This window comes from Prunus dulcis, chromosome 3, assembly GCF_902201215.1.
Source record: "Prunus dulcis chromosome 3, ALMONDv2, whole genome shotgun sequence".
In the NCBI taxonomy this organism is placed as follows: Eukaryota; Viridiplantae; Streptophyta; class Magnoliopsida; order Rosales; family Rosaceae; genus Prunus; species Prunus dulcis.
This window is the reverse complement of record NC_047652.1, coordinates 741,900-756,588: the sequence shown is the minus strand read 5'-3', so window position 1 is coordinate 756,588 and position 14,689 is coordinate 741,900. Positions and strand designations below refer to the sequence as shown.

The 14,689-nt window shown below is 38.7% G+C and overlaps 1 protein-coding gene and 1 long non-coding RNA gene across 2 annotated transcripts; both read left to right on the top strand.

Moving 5' to 3' along the window:
- Positions 1-2,918: 2,918 nt before the first annotated feature.
- On the top strand, positions 2,919-5,097 carry LOC117621302 (protein DJ-1 homolog D-like). The gene is made up of 4 exons (XM_034351702.1): positions 2,919-3,231; positions 3,467-3,907; positions 4,031-4,393; positions 4,644-5,097. Exons 1-4 carry the CDS (start codon positions 3,037-3,039, stop codon positions 4,830-4,832), a joined length of 1,188 nt encoding a protein of 395 aa, XP_034207593.1. The 5' UTR covers positions 2,919-3,036; the 3' UTR covers positions 4,833-5,097.
- Positions 5,098-12,709: 7,612 nt separating this feature from the next.
- On the top strand, positions 12,710-13,955 carry LOC117621308. Its single transcript, XR_004584906.1, has 3 exons — positions 12,710-12,776; positions 12,903-13,067; positions 13,904-13,955. It is a non-coding gene; the product is annotated as an uncharacterized LOC117621308 (long non-coding RNA).
- Positions 13,956-14,689: the final 734 nt, after the last annotated feature.

Below are 14,689 nucleotides of genomic sequence, written 5' to 3'. Positions count from 1 at the left end.
GAGAAGGGGTGATGTGTCTTATATATATATGCTCGCTTTCATCTAGCACGAGGTCTTTTGGAAATTCACTGGCTTCGGAGTTATGGGAATTCCGAAATTAAGCGAGTTGGGGGCTAGAGCAATCTTAGAATTAGTGACTCACTGGGAAGTTGCTCGTGAGTTCTTAAAAACAAAACCATGAGGGCAGAGAAGGGGGTTTAAAACGGATAATATCGTGCTACGGTGTAGTCCATTTCGGGATGTGACAGGCTACACAAGATGCATTTAGTAGATTCATAACACTTCTTGTGTGCGGATAGAAAGATAAGTAGGGCAAAACACAATACCGGTATAAATATTGTAGAAGAGTAATGATCATATAGATCTCCATCAGGGGTTATGCCTGTGGGAAAGTAATTTATACATGCTCGCTTTCATCTAGCACGAGGTCTTTTGGATCTAGCTGTATTTTGACAAAAAAAAAAAGGCTCCGGAGGATGCAAATGATCCCACCATAATAAGATGCCTTCACCATCTCCTTGTGTTGATGGATAAGCTAATTGCTTTGGTTTGCTTTGGTACCTAGGAAGTAGTAAACGGGCTGCTTTGTCAATTACTCGCTGTACCCCCTCCTACAAGTCCAGAATGTCGGATTTGTCGAGGGGACATTGCCTGCCTCGCAAGACATCCATCCAGGTCCAGCCTTAAGGAATTGAATTGACCCAGTCGGGGTCCAAACCTTAATTATATATCTCCTTTAATTAACTCCGATTAATTAAGGGCTAAGTGAGCTGTTCATTTCCACGTTGAGCGTTGTTGATCATCATCATGCAAAGCTAAAGCTAATAAGACAGACAGCAAAAGGAATTTTGACTTGTGCCTTAATAATTTATGATGACGCCTTCCCTCGTGAGTCATGACCTTAATTAATAATCATTTCCTTAACTTAATCCATAAGAGAGTTGATTAATTAGCAGCAAGTAGCCATCTGGAATGGTTGGAATTTCAAACTCTTACCATTAAATAGCAATACAGCACGACCAAGTTTTCATGTCACGTGATCCAGATGTCAACTTGCAAGCACAGAATCCACAAGGCAGATCATGACGTACGCTTTATTTCAATCCTTCATCTCGTCCAAATATCCACATATGAAAATGATGTTCTATCTAAAATTTAATTCCTTTAAATCCTAAGTCAAATATTTCCTTTTATTTGGGGATTATTTGACCTAATTGGGAGTTACTCAATTAATTGAGAATTACCCAATTTAATTGGGAGTTACCTAATTTAATTGGGATTGATTTGATTCCTACCTTAATTAGGAATTTGATAATCAAATTCCTAATTAAGCTAATCTCGCCAAATCAGGGAGGAATAATTCATTTCCATCTGCGGAATTATTCCTCTGAAACCCTAGTCCGAGGCCCCTGTAAATAGATGGCTACGTACAAGGGTTGAGGTACGTCTAAATTCCTACTGAAACTCTGCAGAAATTATCCCTCACAAACCCTAGCCGCCATACTCTCTCTCTCTTTTACACAAGGCTCCGACCACCACTCACGGCTCCGGCCACCCGGTTTACACCTTACATATATATCTCTGTACCCTATTTAGCTATTGTTTTCTCTACGAATCAATTGAACTAACTTAGGCATCTGAGGGCTTTTGGCCAACACCTCACAAGTGTGGTCCTCTTGTTTCGATCTATTTTGCAAGGAGAAAGGGGCGGCGTAGATGAAAGAGGAGGAATCTTTCAATTGAATATTCTCGTGAGAAGAAATCGCTTCCACAAATATCATGTTGTCCAGAATTAGCCCTTGTATTTTCACAACCATCCTCCTGCAACTGCGAAATGAGGATCCACATGATATTGCATTTTCTTCTAGGTCAAGCAATATAGTTTGTTGACAAAACCAGACCTCATAACACAAAGCAAGCAGCTTTGCTGCTCTGGTGAAAATCAACATGGCAGTCCAGGTAAAATGCACGCGAACGCTATTCCAAAACTATCACGGCTCAAAAAGCATGACCTGTTAGAGATAAACATTACATTTATTTATCCGCATGGTCCTTATAGTATAGGGACATTAGCTTTTCTATTGGGCCACACACGTGCTACAATGAAGGCAAGAGGAAGATGAGGACTCTAAAGAGCTTTTCTATAGTATAGAGACATTAGCTTGGAAGCATTGAGCTTCTATTGGGCCACACACGTGCTACAATGAAGGCAAGAAGAAGATGATGACGACTCTAAAGAGCTTTTCTATAGTATAGGGACATTAGCTTGGAAGCATTGAGCTTCTTCTTTTTTTCAATCGAAAAGGAAGCATTGAGCTCGAATATTCGAATATTCACAATAAGACAGTGAGTACGCTTCTTTGCACTATAATTTGAATATTTCTCTAATAATTTAGATTATCATTTGTACTCATAATAAGACAGTGAGTCCACTCCTTTGCATTTAAATTTGTGCTCTTTGCACTCAAGTTAGAATACTTCTCTAATAATTTAGACCATTACTTGTATTCACAATAAGAGAATAAATCCGCCTCTTTGCACTCAAGTTTTAATCATCCTCCAATAATTTAGACTCATTTGGTCCGTGAAGAGAACAAACTCAAGTTTCAATCTTCCTCCAATAATTTAGACCCACTTGGTCCGTGAAGAGAACAAACTCAAGTTTCAATAATTTAGACTCACTTGGTCGGTAAAGAAGACAACAAAAAAACGTATCAAACATGGAGACGGTGATAGGCTCGAAACTAATAGAATAGTTATCCGAACTGAAAAGAAGCGGCGAATAGAGAGATGCCACGATAACTGACTGCGATGTGTTGCTCAAATTGCGTGCGACCGTATCGAGCTGACTCCGCAAACCTCCAAAAACGCTTTTGTGAGTATTTAAGTAAGCAAAGCGGAGCAGCTCAAGCTATAACCTACCTTCTTGTATTCAGACTCTCTCCCTCTCTCTCTCTCTCTCTCTGAAAAATCTCTCTGAAAACTCTCTCTCTCTGAAAAAGAAGAAAGAAACTAAAGAAGGAAATAAGAAAAGAAATGGGGAATCCGAAAGGCGAGGTGCAGAGGAGGGTGTTGTTACTGTGCGGGGACTACATGGAAGATTACGAGGCAATGGTCCCATTTCAAGCACTGCAGGCATTTGGAGTCTCTGTTGATGCAGTTTCTCCTGTCAAGAAAGCTGGTGATATCTGCGCCACTGCCATAACCATTCAAGTAGAGTCCACTGACCAGGTCAAACTCTGTCTTTCCTGTCTTTCCTGTTCTTTTTTATTTGTAAACAAGAGGAATATATTTTATATATTTAATATTGAACACAGTTGTTGGAAAACAACCTCTGATGAGTTTGAGTTTGAGTTTGAGTTTGAGAGACAAGCAAGACAAAGAAGCTTGAATTCACCTAACCATTACTCTTGTTTTAATGTGTGTGTTGTGTTTGGTTTTCTTTCGTGTACCTTTTTGGTTACAGGCTAATGCCGAATCTCGTGGTCACAATTTCACACTGAATGCAACATTTGATGACATCGAATTTGACAAATATGATGGTCTAGTTATACCAGGAGGACGATCTCCTGAACATCTTGCTATGAAGGCATCCGTTGTAGAATTGGCGAGAAAATTTTCTGACTCCAGAAAGCCAATTGCTGCTATTTGCCATGGGCTGTTGGTCTTAGCACCTGCAGGCGCTGTTAAAGGTCGCAAATGCACCGCGGTTTCAACTATGAAACCTGGATTGGTTGCTGCTGGTGCTCACTGGGTAGAACCCGATTCATTGTCAGTGTGTGTTGCTGATGATAATTTAATTACTGGGGTCACATATTATGGCAATCCTGAGTTCATTAGGCTTTTTCTCAAGGCACTAGGAGGCAACATATGTGCTTCAGAGAGAAGGGTCCTCATCATCATTGGAGTAAGCTTTCTTTTCTGTTTCTTTTATATTGCAATGACAAATATGGGACAAAATATAGCCAATGATTAAACTGTTAGTTACTAATCATCATCATTTAATTGCTCCCCTCCCCAATATTTGTAGAACTACGCGGAAGATTATGAGGTAACTGTGCCTTATCAGACCCTCAAAGTTCTAGGATGCCATGTTGATGTGGTTTGCCCCAAGAAGAAAGCCGGTGATACCTGCCCAACTGCTATCCGTGATCTTGAAGGGGGCCAAACCTACAGTGAGATCCGGGGACATAATTTTGTTTTAACAGCTGACTTTGAATCCATAGATGCCTCAAGTTATGACGCTCTTGTACTCCCTGGAGGTAAAGCTCCAGAGTTTTTGGCACTAAAGGAGGATGTTATTGTACTAGTGAAACAATTTATGGAAGCCAGGAAACCAGTTGCATCCATCTGCCATGGCCTGGAAATTTTAGTTGCTGCTGGTGTTCTGCAGGTATGGTTCTTAAAGAAAAAAACATAGTTAGTGGTAGTGCTTTGTATTTTGGTTCTGTTGAGCTGATCTGTTGTGACCTATTAACCTCTCAATTGTAATTAACTATGGGGAAGAGGGAGGTGAGTACTCTTTAAAATCGCAAAGGAGATGATATTTTTTCTGTTTCTTTTGATTAGTGGTTAATGTACTTATTAACTGATTAGGCACTTTTTAGCATGTCATATAATTGGTTCAATTGGCTATATTTCAGGGGAAGAAATGTACTGGATACCCAGGGATTAAGGCTCGTGTGGTTTCGTCAGGGGGGACGTTTGTGGAAGCGGATCCAATAGATCGTTGTGTCACTGATGGAAATCTGGTTACCGCAGCAGCGTGGCATGGCCAACCAGAGCTTATTTCTCAGTTGATGACATTGCTTGATATTCGAGTATCATTCTAGGCACCCTTTACCGGGTCTGCTGCTTCCAAGTAATATATGGAATTCCATAAACGAATAAGAGAATAAAAGAAAAAGAAGCATAGCCAGAAACTCCGTGTAATTCAATAAAAGAATAAGAGCATATGTTAAGGTGTTGTGTGTATCTGTGAGGGAACAATGATGCTCGGATTCTGATCTATATGTACCAATTGTGGATGGATCTTGTATGTTTGTAACTACGTAATGTTGATTATGATTTTTATGGAAATCATTGAATCTGCTTTCAGATCTAGCGTTTACATTCCTAGTTTAAATTAAAATCTATCCTTATTTCGAAAAAGAAAGGCTCCGGAGGATGCAATAAGATGCCTTCACTGTTGAAAATTGGCCCAAATTGTATTGTTAATTGTGAAAGGCTACTTTATCATTGTTTGTTTGCTAGCTTTCTTCATTTGTCATACCGTGGGTTTTCAAATGGGGAAATGACGGCACATGCCATCTTTGTTAAAAGGCTGGAGACACACATGGAGTGGGTTCCAGCACTAGAGTGATCTACACCTAAAGCAATTGGAATCCAACTTGGTGGGCGTGTGTGTCTAACTTTGTGAAAAAGGTTTGATAGCAACTTTTTCTCTAACCTTCTCTTTTGGACATTCTCTCTTTTTCTCATGATATGTGTCACTTTTTTAAAACTTAAAAGAATACAATTAATGCATCAAACAAGCTAACATATATTTTTCAAATCAGCCCTTATTAAACGTATTGATTTTAATATTTCTTTAAATTTCTTATCCAAATTTTTTACAATTTTCTTATCACCTTGTTCAAAAATTAATTGAGAAAAAGTCTTTTTTTAAAGACTCCAAAGGGAATAAGGAGACAACTTGCATAGAGAGAAACACTAGAGAGCATCACCATTGCTCAGATAGGCTAAAACAGAAGTGAGAGACACTTCCACATAGAGAGAAACACTAGAGAGCATCACCATGATGGTGGAGATATACTAGTCCTCTTCGGCTACACAAGATGTATGTAGTAGATTCATAACACTTTTTGTGTGCGGATAGAATGGTAAGTAGGGCAAAACACAATACCGGTATAAATATTGTAGAAGAGTAATGATCATATAGATCTCCATCAGGGGTTATGCCTGTGGGAAAGTAATTTAACTTACAATGTTCCAGCAGATCTGGTACTAATAAGATGAGTCTGATCATCTGGTAGAAGCCTTGCCAGCCCAAAATTGATTTTGGGCTGGAAACTATCATCCAAAATAAATTTACCCCAATTTTGGGCTGGAAACTATCATCCAAAATAAATTTACCCCAAAACCAATTGGCAATAGGGGGAGTAGCCCAACTCCTTATAAGCCTTTGTTAGGTTTCACAAGTTTCCAATGTGAGACTCTTTACTTTCACATTCTCACACGTCCCTGCACGTGTGGGGAATTTTCAAGCCTAACATGTAAACAACATATTTTGGGTGACGTGGAGCACGTGTGGCCGTTGGGCTTTCACACGTGGGCAACCCGCTCTGATACTATGAAAGAAGTTGAGGTTCCACCCCAAAACCAATTGGCAATGGGGGGTAGCCCAACTCCTTATAAGCCTTGCTAGGTTTCACAACTTTCAAATGTGGGACTCTTTGCCTTCATATTCTCATATACATAGTTAGAGCAGGAGCTAATTGAATAATAGTATATATGCAAAAGGAAGTGCAACTTCGAATTCTGTGGTTGTGGCAGCCTCGGGCTTTCTTGAAAGTTTAAAATAGAGAAAAACTCCAACAATGAGGATAAAAAGACCTGCACCTCCAACTACGACTCCAATAATGATGGCTTTCTTTCTTGAATTGCCTCCTGCCAGATAATATATGAAAAACATTATGCTTTCGGGTACTTCCAAATTAAAGACAAAGTACTTTACTGGTACACATAGAATTGTTAGGAACATCAAATTTGTTCACCAAATGATGTAGTAGGTAATAATATTTCATGCATCCAAATTCGAATTCACGTAAATCCTAGCTAGTTTATATATTTCTAAAAAATTTACATATAACGATGACATAGTGAACATATTTAATGATTATATGATAAAAATTTATTCTTTAGCCTCATTACATCACTTGAGCACCGTCAATTGGTATTTTCCATGCTCTGTAATCAAGCAAACTCAATTATATTGAAGATTGAATGTTTACTTCACTTGAATTTGTAAACCCAAAATAAGAAATTTGTCTCAAAGATTGAGGTGCTTACAATTCTCACATATGGGATTATGTTGCCTCCTCTAAAATTTGGAATCTGTTGGGACTGGAAATTAGTTTGTCAAGTTTACGAACGAACCTCACGCTTTCAAGTTTAGTTTTTTGCATCAGCCAATCGTTGGTAGCCTGAATTATAGACAAAATGAATAAGTTTTATTGTTGATTAGAGCCACTCTATTAGAGTGACAAATAGCAATCCGTAGGTTTATAGTTCTAGGTTGTGTGGACAGCGAGACCAAAGTAAGCTCAAACAAGAACACGTGTTAGGAGTTTTGTTAGAGTGCTTGCTGATTCATTATGAGCTCAAACAAGAACCGACCTGTATTGAGCTTGAGTTCTGGGGACAAGACAGCGTGAACAAATTCTTGGCTCCAACGTCACTGCGTACACCATATTCAATAAACAAAATTGCATTAGTGCCTTCGTCTCTAAGTGAAAATAATCTGATAATGGGCTACCTAGGTTTACTGAATCGTGATCTGTGTTTAATTTACAAATCTTCAAAAATGCTATATATATGTCTTTCTGGTCCCCCTTTATTTTAATATGTTATTTGGTTTTCTATTTTTCGAGTATAGCCAATTTGAAATATTTTATTTATCGCGTATAGCCGATCGGCTATACTTTTACGATATTATAATTTTTGGAGTACAGCGGTGCGGCTGTACTTTTAAAATATTCTGCTTATGGCGTATAGCCGCGCAGCTATATGTTTGCGATATCTATGGAGTACAGCCGTGCGGCTATACCTTTAAGGTGTTATAGAGTATAGCCTATGGAGTACAGCCGTGCGGCTATACCTTTAAGGTGTTATAGAGTATAGCCGCGCGGCTATACCTTTAAATATAGCGGCCTTCCCAGCTGTCAGACCTGTACTTGTTGCTGCAGCCTGCAGGTGCTTATTGGGTGGAACCCGAGACCATGTTGGCGTCTGTTGTTGATGGTAATATAATTACTGGGGCTACACATGAATCCTGAGTTCATTAGGCTTTTTGTGAAGGCACTAGGAGGTAACATAACTGGTTCAGATAGGAGGATCCTGTTTCTCTGTGGGGTAAGTTTTATTTTCCTTCGTAGTGCAATGAGAAATATGAAATTGTGATGCCGATCAATATTGAATATATCACTGTTCAGTATTTGTTTTTTAATGTGATTCAAATTTCAGAAACCCAGAATAAACAAAAAGAAATGAAGGTGAATATGGTGTATGTGATCTTGAACCTGTCTTCATGAATCGGTATACATTTGACACACAATACATGCCATATGTCAAAAACTTCGTCGTATAATATATACATGCATGAATGGGCATAAAGATAAACTGAAAAGAAGAGGATTGATGGAGATTTGCCCCATTACAGATACTTCTGGAGATTTGCCATAATTCTGGTGTGATAGGGTTCCATCTGATAACAGTTTCAAAGAGGAAGCTTAAGAATTGAGAAGACTAAGAAGGAAGAAGAAATGATATGATCTTTAGCAAACTAACTAATATTGTTATCACCATCATTCATTCCTATGTGTATTTTCAATGTTTTGGTGGTACGCTTCATTGGACCGTTGCCCATTGGAATACTTGAGGTCATTTGTGTGAGTTGTGAACTTGTGAAAGTAAATCCAAACATGCATACTGGCCATTTTTCAAGTCGTCGTTTGAATTATGGATTCTAAACATGATACAAAGACAAGTACATCCTTTCTGAATTTTAAAAGACTCCTTTACTTTAATTTTCCAGAAAGTAGACTACAATATCCAAGCCAATTAGGTCTCCAAATTCGAAATGCTACTACTCCCTAGACCCATAAATTAGTCGGTATCAGATTTCTTAAGAACCAGTTGTTTGTTTTCCCTGGAGGTCGAGCCCCAGAACATTTGGTATTGGATGAGAAAGTCATTGCATTAGTGAAGCAAATTGTGGAAGCCAGGAAACCAATTGCATCCATCTGCCAGAATTTCAATCTTTGAAACTAAATGAGTAGAAACAATAATATAAAGTTAATTTGTTTGAAATTGGATGATTTGTATTCACAAAGAACTAGAATATTTATACTTGGTCTCCAACCATCCAACCATCCAATCATTAAAAAGTTTAAGTTCAAAATATCCTTTATATTATTGGATAGTGGTATTGAACCCCTTACACACAACCCCTCATTATAGCATTTCCGTGGTAGATATACATATATAATGTAGATTCCATAACATTTTAACTTCTTACGCTTTTTACTTGAAATTGTAATCTGTTTGCCTTTTGCTGATTCTTCTGATTGAGGGCTGATTTACTTATTTTCACATTATGGACTTTTTTTAATCATGTCCTAATTGTTGTTAACTAGCTAAATTTTAGGGAAAGAAATGTACTGCGTATTCAGTGGTGAAGCTTAATGCGTATTTGTCAGGAGCAACACGGCTGGAACCTGATCCAATAGATCATTGTTTCACAGATGGAAATTTGGATTGGAGCAGCGTGACCGGGCCACCCAGAGTTCATTTCTCAGTTGATGACATTGCTTGATATTCGAGTATCATTTGCTGTTTACTGGGTCAGCTTCTTGCATGTACTGTATGTAATTCATGAAAGTGTTATGTTAAGGTGACGTTTGTATATATGAGGGAACAAGTGACATTCTGGTTTTGATATGTATATGCCATGTTCCATGCAAGTTTGGTTGTGGATGAAGCTTGTATCATACTAATGCTTTAGAAGTATTAGAGTTCATAGTTTTAGTGTTCTAGTTTTCTGGAGATTTTATATTTTGGAAAGAAAGGAGAGATTATTGAGCTGCAATATTGCTAAAGGAGCTGTTATGCTTCCATTTCCACTATACCAATATATCCGTTAGAGGAAGAGAAGAGAGATTCTTCTCTAACTGATTTACACAAGGATTTAATCCTAACTATTGATCCTATCATCCTATGAGATGATTACACTTGTCACAATCTGACAGATTATATCCTAGGCTAGATAAGAGACCACTTGGAGTATGATCCAATGGCTCATATTACAAACAGAGTTTAAACATATAATAAATAAATAAAATGCAAACAAAAAACAACTTTGGCGCCAAGGATTTCAGCTCAAGGGTTACACATCAACACTCCCTTCTAATCCTTTGTCTGATTTCACACCAAGTAGATCTCTGAGATACACAAAACGATCCTTGGACAAAGCCTTAGTTAGTATGTTTGCAATATGATCTTCTGTTTTGCAGTAAATTAGTTCAATCTCCTTTGCTTGAATAGCTTCTCGAATGAAATGAAACTTTCGGCTAATATGTCTGGTTTTCTGGTGGAAAACTGGATTCTTTGCCATTGCTATGGCAAAGGTGTTATCACACAGAATTGGTGTACCTTCCACCTGTTCCTCTCCAAAATCTTCAAGTACGAACCTTAGCCATTTAGCTTGTGATGTTGCTTCAGCAGCACTAACATATTCTGCCTCTGCAGTGGACAAGGCTACTGTGTTTTGTTTAATTGATGCCCATGAGAACATACCAGATCCTAGTGTGAATGCATAGCCTGAAGTACTTCTTCTATCATCTTCACTTCCTGCCCAGTCACTGTCACAATACCCAATCAAGGTAGCTGTCTTCCCTTTTATAAATTCAATTCCAAAGTCAAGTGTGCCCTGAATGTATCTCAATACCCTCTTGGCTGTTCCCATGTGTTTTCTAGTAGGATTATGTATGAATCTATCAAGCCAGCTAGAGGCAAACATTATGTCTGGTCTTGTAGCTATCAGATAGAGCAGGCTACCTACAATCTGTCTATATTCACTCTCATTTGCTGCCTCACGGCCATCTTCCTTGTACAGCCTTTCATTTGCAACTAGTGGAGTTACCATAGACTTGCAGTCCTTCAATCCAAACTTTTCAATCACCTTTAATGCATATTTCTTATGATGAAGAAAGATATGTTTATCTGTTTGCACTACCCCCATGCCAAGAAAATGGTAGAGTAGTCCAAGATCGGTCATTTCATAATGTTGCATCATATCATTTTTGAACTCTTCAAGTAACTTTGGGCAACTTCCAGTATAGAAAATATCATCCACAGAGAGTGAAACAATAAGAATACCTGAATCTTCATTAGTTTTGACATAGAGTGTTGCTTCACTAGGACTTTTCTTGAATCCTGCCTTGTTGAAGTAAAGGTCTATCTCATCATACCAGGCTCTTGGGGCTTGCTTTAGTCCATACAAGGCCTTGTTCAATTTAGACACTCTGATTTCTTCATTTTCCTTCACAAAACCCTATGGCTGCTCCACATAAACCTCTTCCTTTAACACTCATTCAGAAAGGCAGATTTTACATCCAGTTAATATAGATTCCATTCCTTATGTGCAGCAAGTGCTATCAATGTTCCAATAGTATCCAATCATGCTACTGGAGCAAACGTCTCATTATAGTCTATTCCAGGCTTCTGAGAGTAGCCCTTTGCCACAAGTCTGGCCTTGTTTTCTGCACAGATGCATCTAGATTTAGTTTAGTTTTGTACCAATAATTGGCTTGCCAAATGGTCTGTCCACTAGTTTCCATGTATTATTTCTCTCAATCATTTCCAGCTCAGCCTTCATTGCATTTCTCCATTACTCATCAAGATCAGCTTCTTCAAAACTGTCAGGTTCCACAATGCACATATTGCACTGAGCCATGATTTCGTTAACACTTCTCCATTTCTTTGGTGTGTGATCAATAGCTTGAGAACTTTCACTTATTCCTTCATCTTGCAGATTGAAACCTTCATCCATTTGAGTTGGTGTATCCAAGCTTTGACTTGGTTCATTCTGTAGTGTGATTCCTTCATCCATTTGCATTTGTGTATCCAAGCTTTGACTTGGATTACAGTTTTGATTCTCAGTAGGCACAGGGACTGTCATTTCTCCTGCACTTGCATTCTCCCACTTCCATGAGCCATTCTCATCAAACTGCACATCTTTGGACAGAATAACCTTTCTAGTGCTTGGATCAAACAGTCTGTAGCCCTTTTCACAGAGTCCATAACCCACGAAAATACACTTGTGACTATTTTCTTCAAGTTTATGCCTTAATGCTGAAGGAATGAGCACATGACAAGGAGATCCAAATATCTTTAAGTGTGCAATTCCTGGTTTTCTGCCAGTATAAGCTTCAAATGGTGTTACCTTCTTGAGAGACTTGGTGGGACATCTATTTAGTAGATAAACTGCAGTATTTACAGCTTCTGCCCAAAAATCATAAGTCATACCCTTCTCATGCAGAATAGATTTTGCCATTTCCACTACTGTCCTGTTCTTTCTCTCAACAACTCCATTTTGCTGAGGGGAGTATGCTATAGTTAGCTGCCTTTGAATTCCAAATTCATCACAGAACTTGTTAAAGTCATTGGATAAAAACTCTCCACCCCTGTCACTCCTCAGGCCTTTTATCTTATATCCACTTTGCAGCTCAGTCATAGCTTTGAACTTTTTAAAATATTCGAGTGCACTTGACTTGTTTCTGATGAAATATACCCATGACATTCTAGTGCAATCGTCAGTAAACAGCAAGAAATTCCTATTTCCAGAGATGGATTCAGTCTTCATTGGTCCACAGATGTCTGTGTGAACCAATTCCAAAGGACTTGTAGCTCTCCAAGTGGACTCCAAGGGAAAGAATCTCTGTGTTGCTTTCCTAGCATGCAGCCTTCACATACTACTGAAATTTGCTCCAAATGAGGTAAGCCATGTACCATGCCTTGATCCTCAAGCAGTTTTATGCTTCTTTCATTTAAGTGCCCCAATCTCTTATGCCATGTCTGCAAGCAAAGTGTAACACTTGCCTTTAAGGCCAAATCACTTGCAGGCATCATTGTAAGTGGAAAGCATCTGTTATTGGTCATTTGAACCCTCACAATCAGATTTCTCAGTGACTGATCATCATAAACATTCACCATATTCTCTCCAAACACAAGATAGTACCCATGCTCCATCATTTGCCCAACACTAAGCAGATTTTCTTCAAGACCAGGTACAAGCATTACTTCTTGAATGTGCTTCTTACCCAACTTGGTTTTTATCACAAGAGTCCTTTTTCCTGCAACTGGAACTACTTCTCCAGTTCCCATCTTCACTTTAGAGGTCAAGTTCCTTTGAATATTGACTAAAAGTCCCTCATCTCCTGTCATGTGGTTACTACAACCACTGTCAATGTACCATGAATGATTCACTTTCACATATGTTGCAGCATTGCACACATAGAACAAAGTACCAGTTTCCTCAACTTGATTTGCATAATTCACCTTATGTACATTTTTATTCCCATTGCAATCTCGGATCATATGCCCAAATTTCCCACACCCATGGCATTTAGGTTTCCCTTCAAACCAACACTTACCATAATGCAGCTTATTACAGTGTTTAAGTTGTTTTGTTTTCATCATTAGACTTCCAGTTTTTCTGAGATTTTTGATCTCTAGGAAAACTTCCACTCTTAACATTCTTTTCCTCAATATTCAGACTAGTAAAGGCCCTTTCTATAGAATTCTCAGTATGGCGATCAAATTTGAGCTCAAAGCTCTTCAAAGAGGCAACCACCTCTTGAACTTCCAGAGTTTCAAGATCCTTAGAGTGTTCAATCACAGAGCAAATAGAGTCATATGATTTCGGCAGACTAAACAACAATTTCTGCACAACTCTCTCTCTAGGTAATTCCTCAACATAACTCTTCATTTGATTCATCATATCAAACAATCTAACAAGATATACAGATAGAGATTCACTATCCTTCATACGAGTATATTCAAATTCTCTGCGCAACCCTTGCAAGTTGACATTTCTTACTTGTTTATCGCCTCTGAACTCCAGCTTCAGAATATCCCAGGCACCCTTTGAGGTCTCCTCGTTCACAATTCTGGGGAATAGATGATCTGAGACAGCACTTTGAATCAATCCAAGTGCGCGAGCATCCTTCATCAGAATATGAGCCATCGTGGACTTCTCAGTAACCATAGCCTCCTCTTTCTCCTTCTTCAGATCTGAATTATCTAACCCATTCTAGACCAGATCCCACAATCCATGAGATTTCCGAATGGTTTTCATCCTAATGCTCCAAAACTAATAGTTTTCTCCATTGAAAACTGGTGTGTGAAACTCAGCTGTTCCCGATCCTGCCATACTAGACACTAGATTCAAGAAATCACAGCTTCGATCTTCAAATAAGCTCAACAAAAAAAAAATAGCTCGAATCGAGTCCGATTCTCTGTTCACATATTCACGCCCAGTTTAAGCAATCCAACCTGGCTCTGATACCATATTAGAGTTCATAGTTTTAGTGTTCTAGTTTTCTGGAGATTTTAGATTTTGGAAAGAAACGAGAGATTATTGCGCTGCAATATTGCTAAAGGAGCTGTTATGCTTCCATTTCCACTATACCAATATATCCGTTAGAGGTAGGGGTGGCAATTTCGGATACGACCCGATACACGACTCGAAACCCGCACGAGAAATTAGCGGGTTCAACCCGCACGATAAAAAAACAGGTCAATTTCGGGTCAACCCGTTCTGACCCGTTTAATAAACGGGTGGGTTTCGGGTCAACCCGCTAACCCGCTATAATACCTATCTAACCCGTTTATTAAACGGGTCATGTCA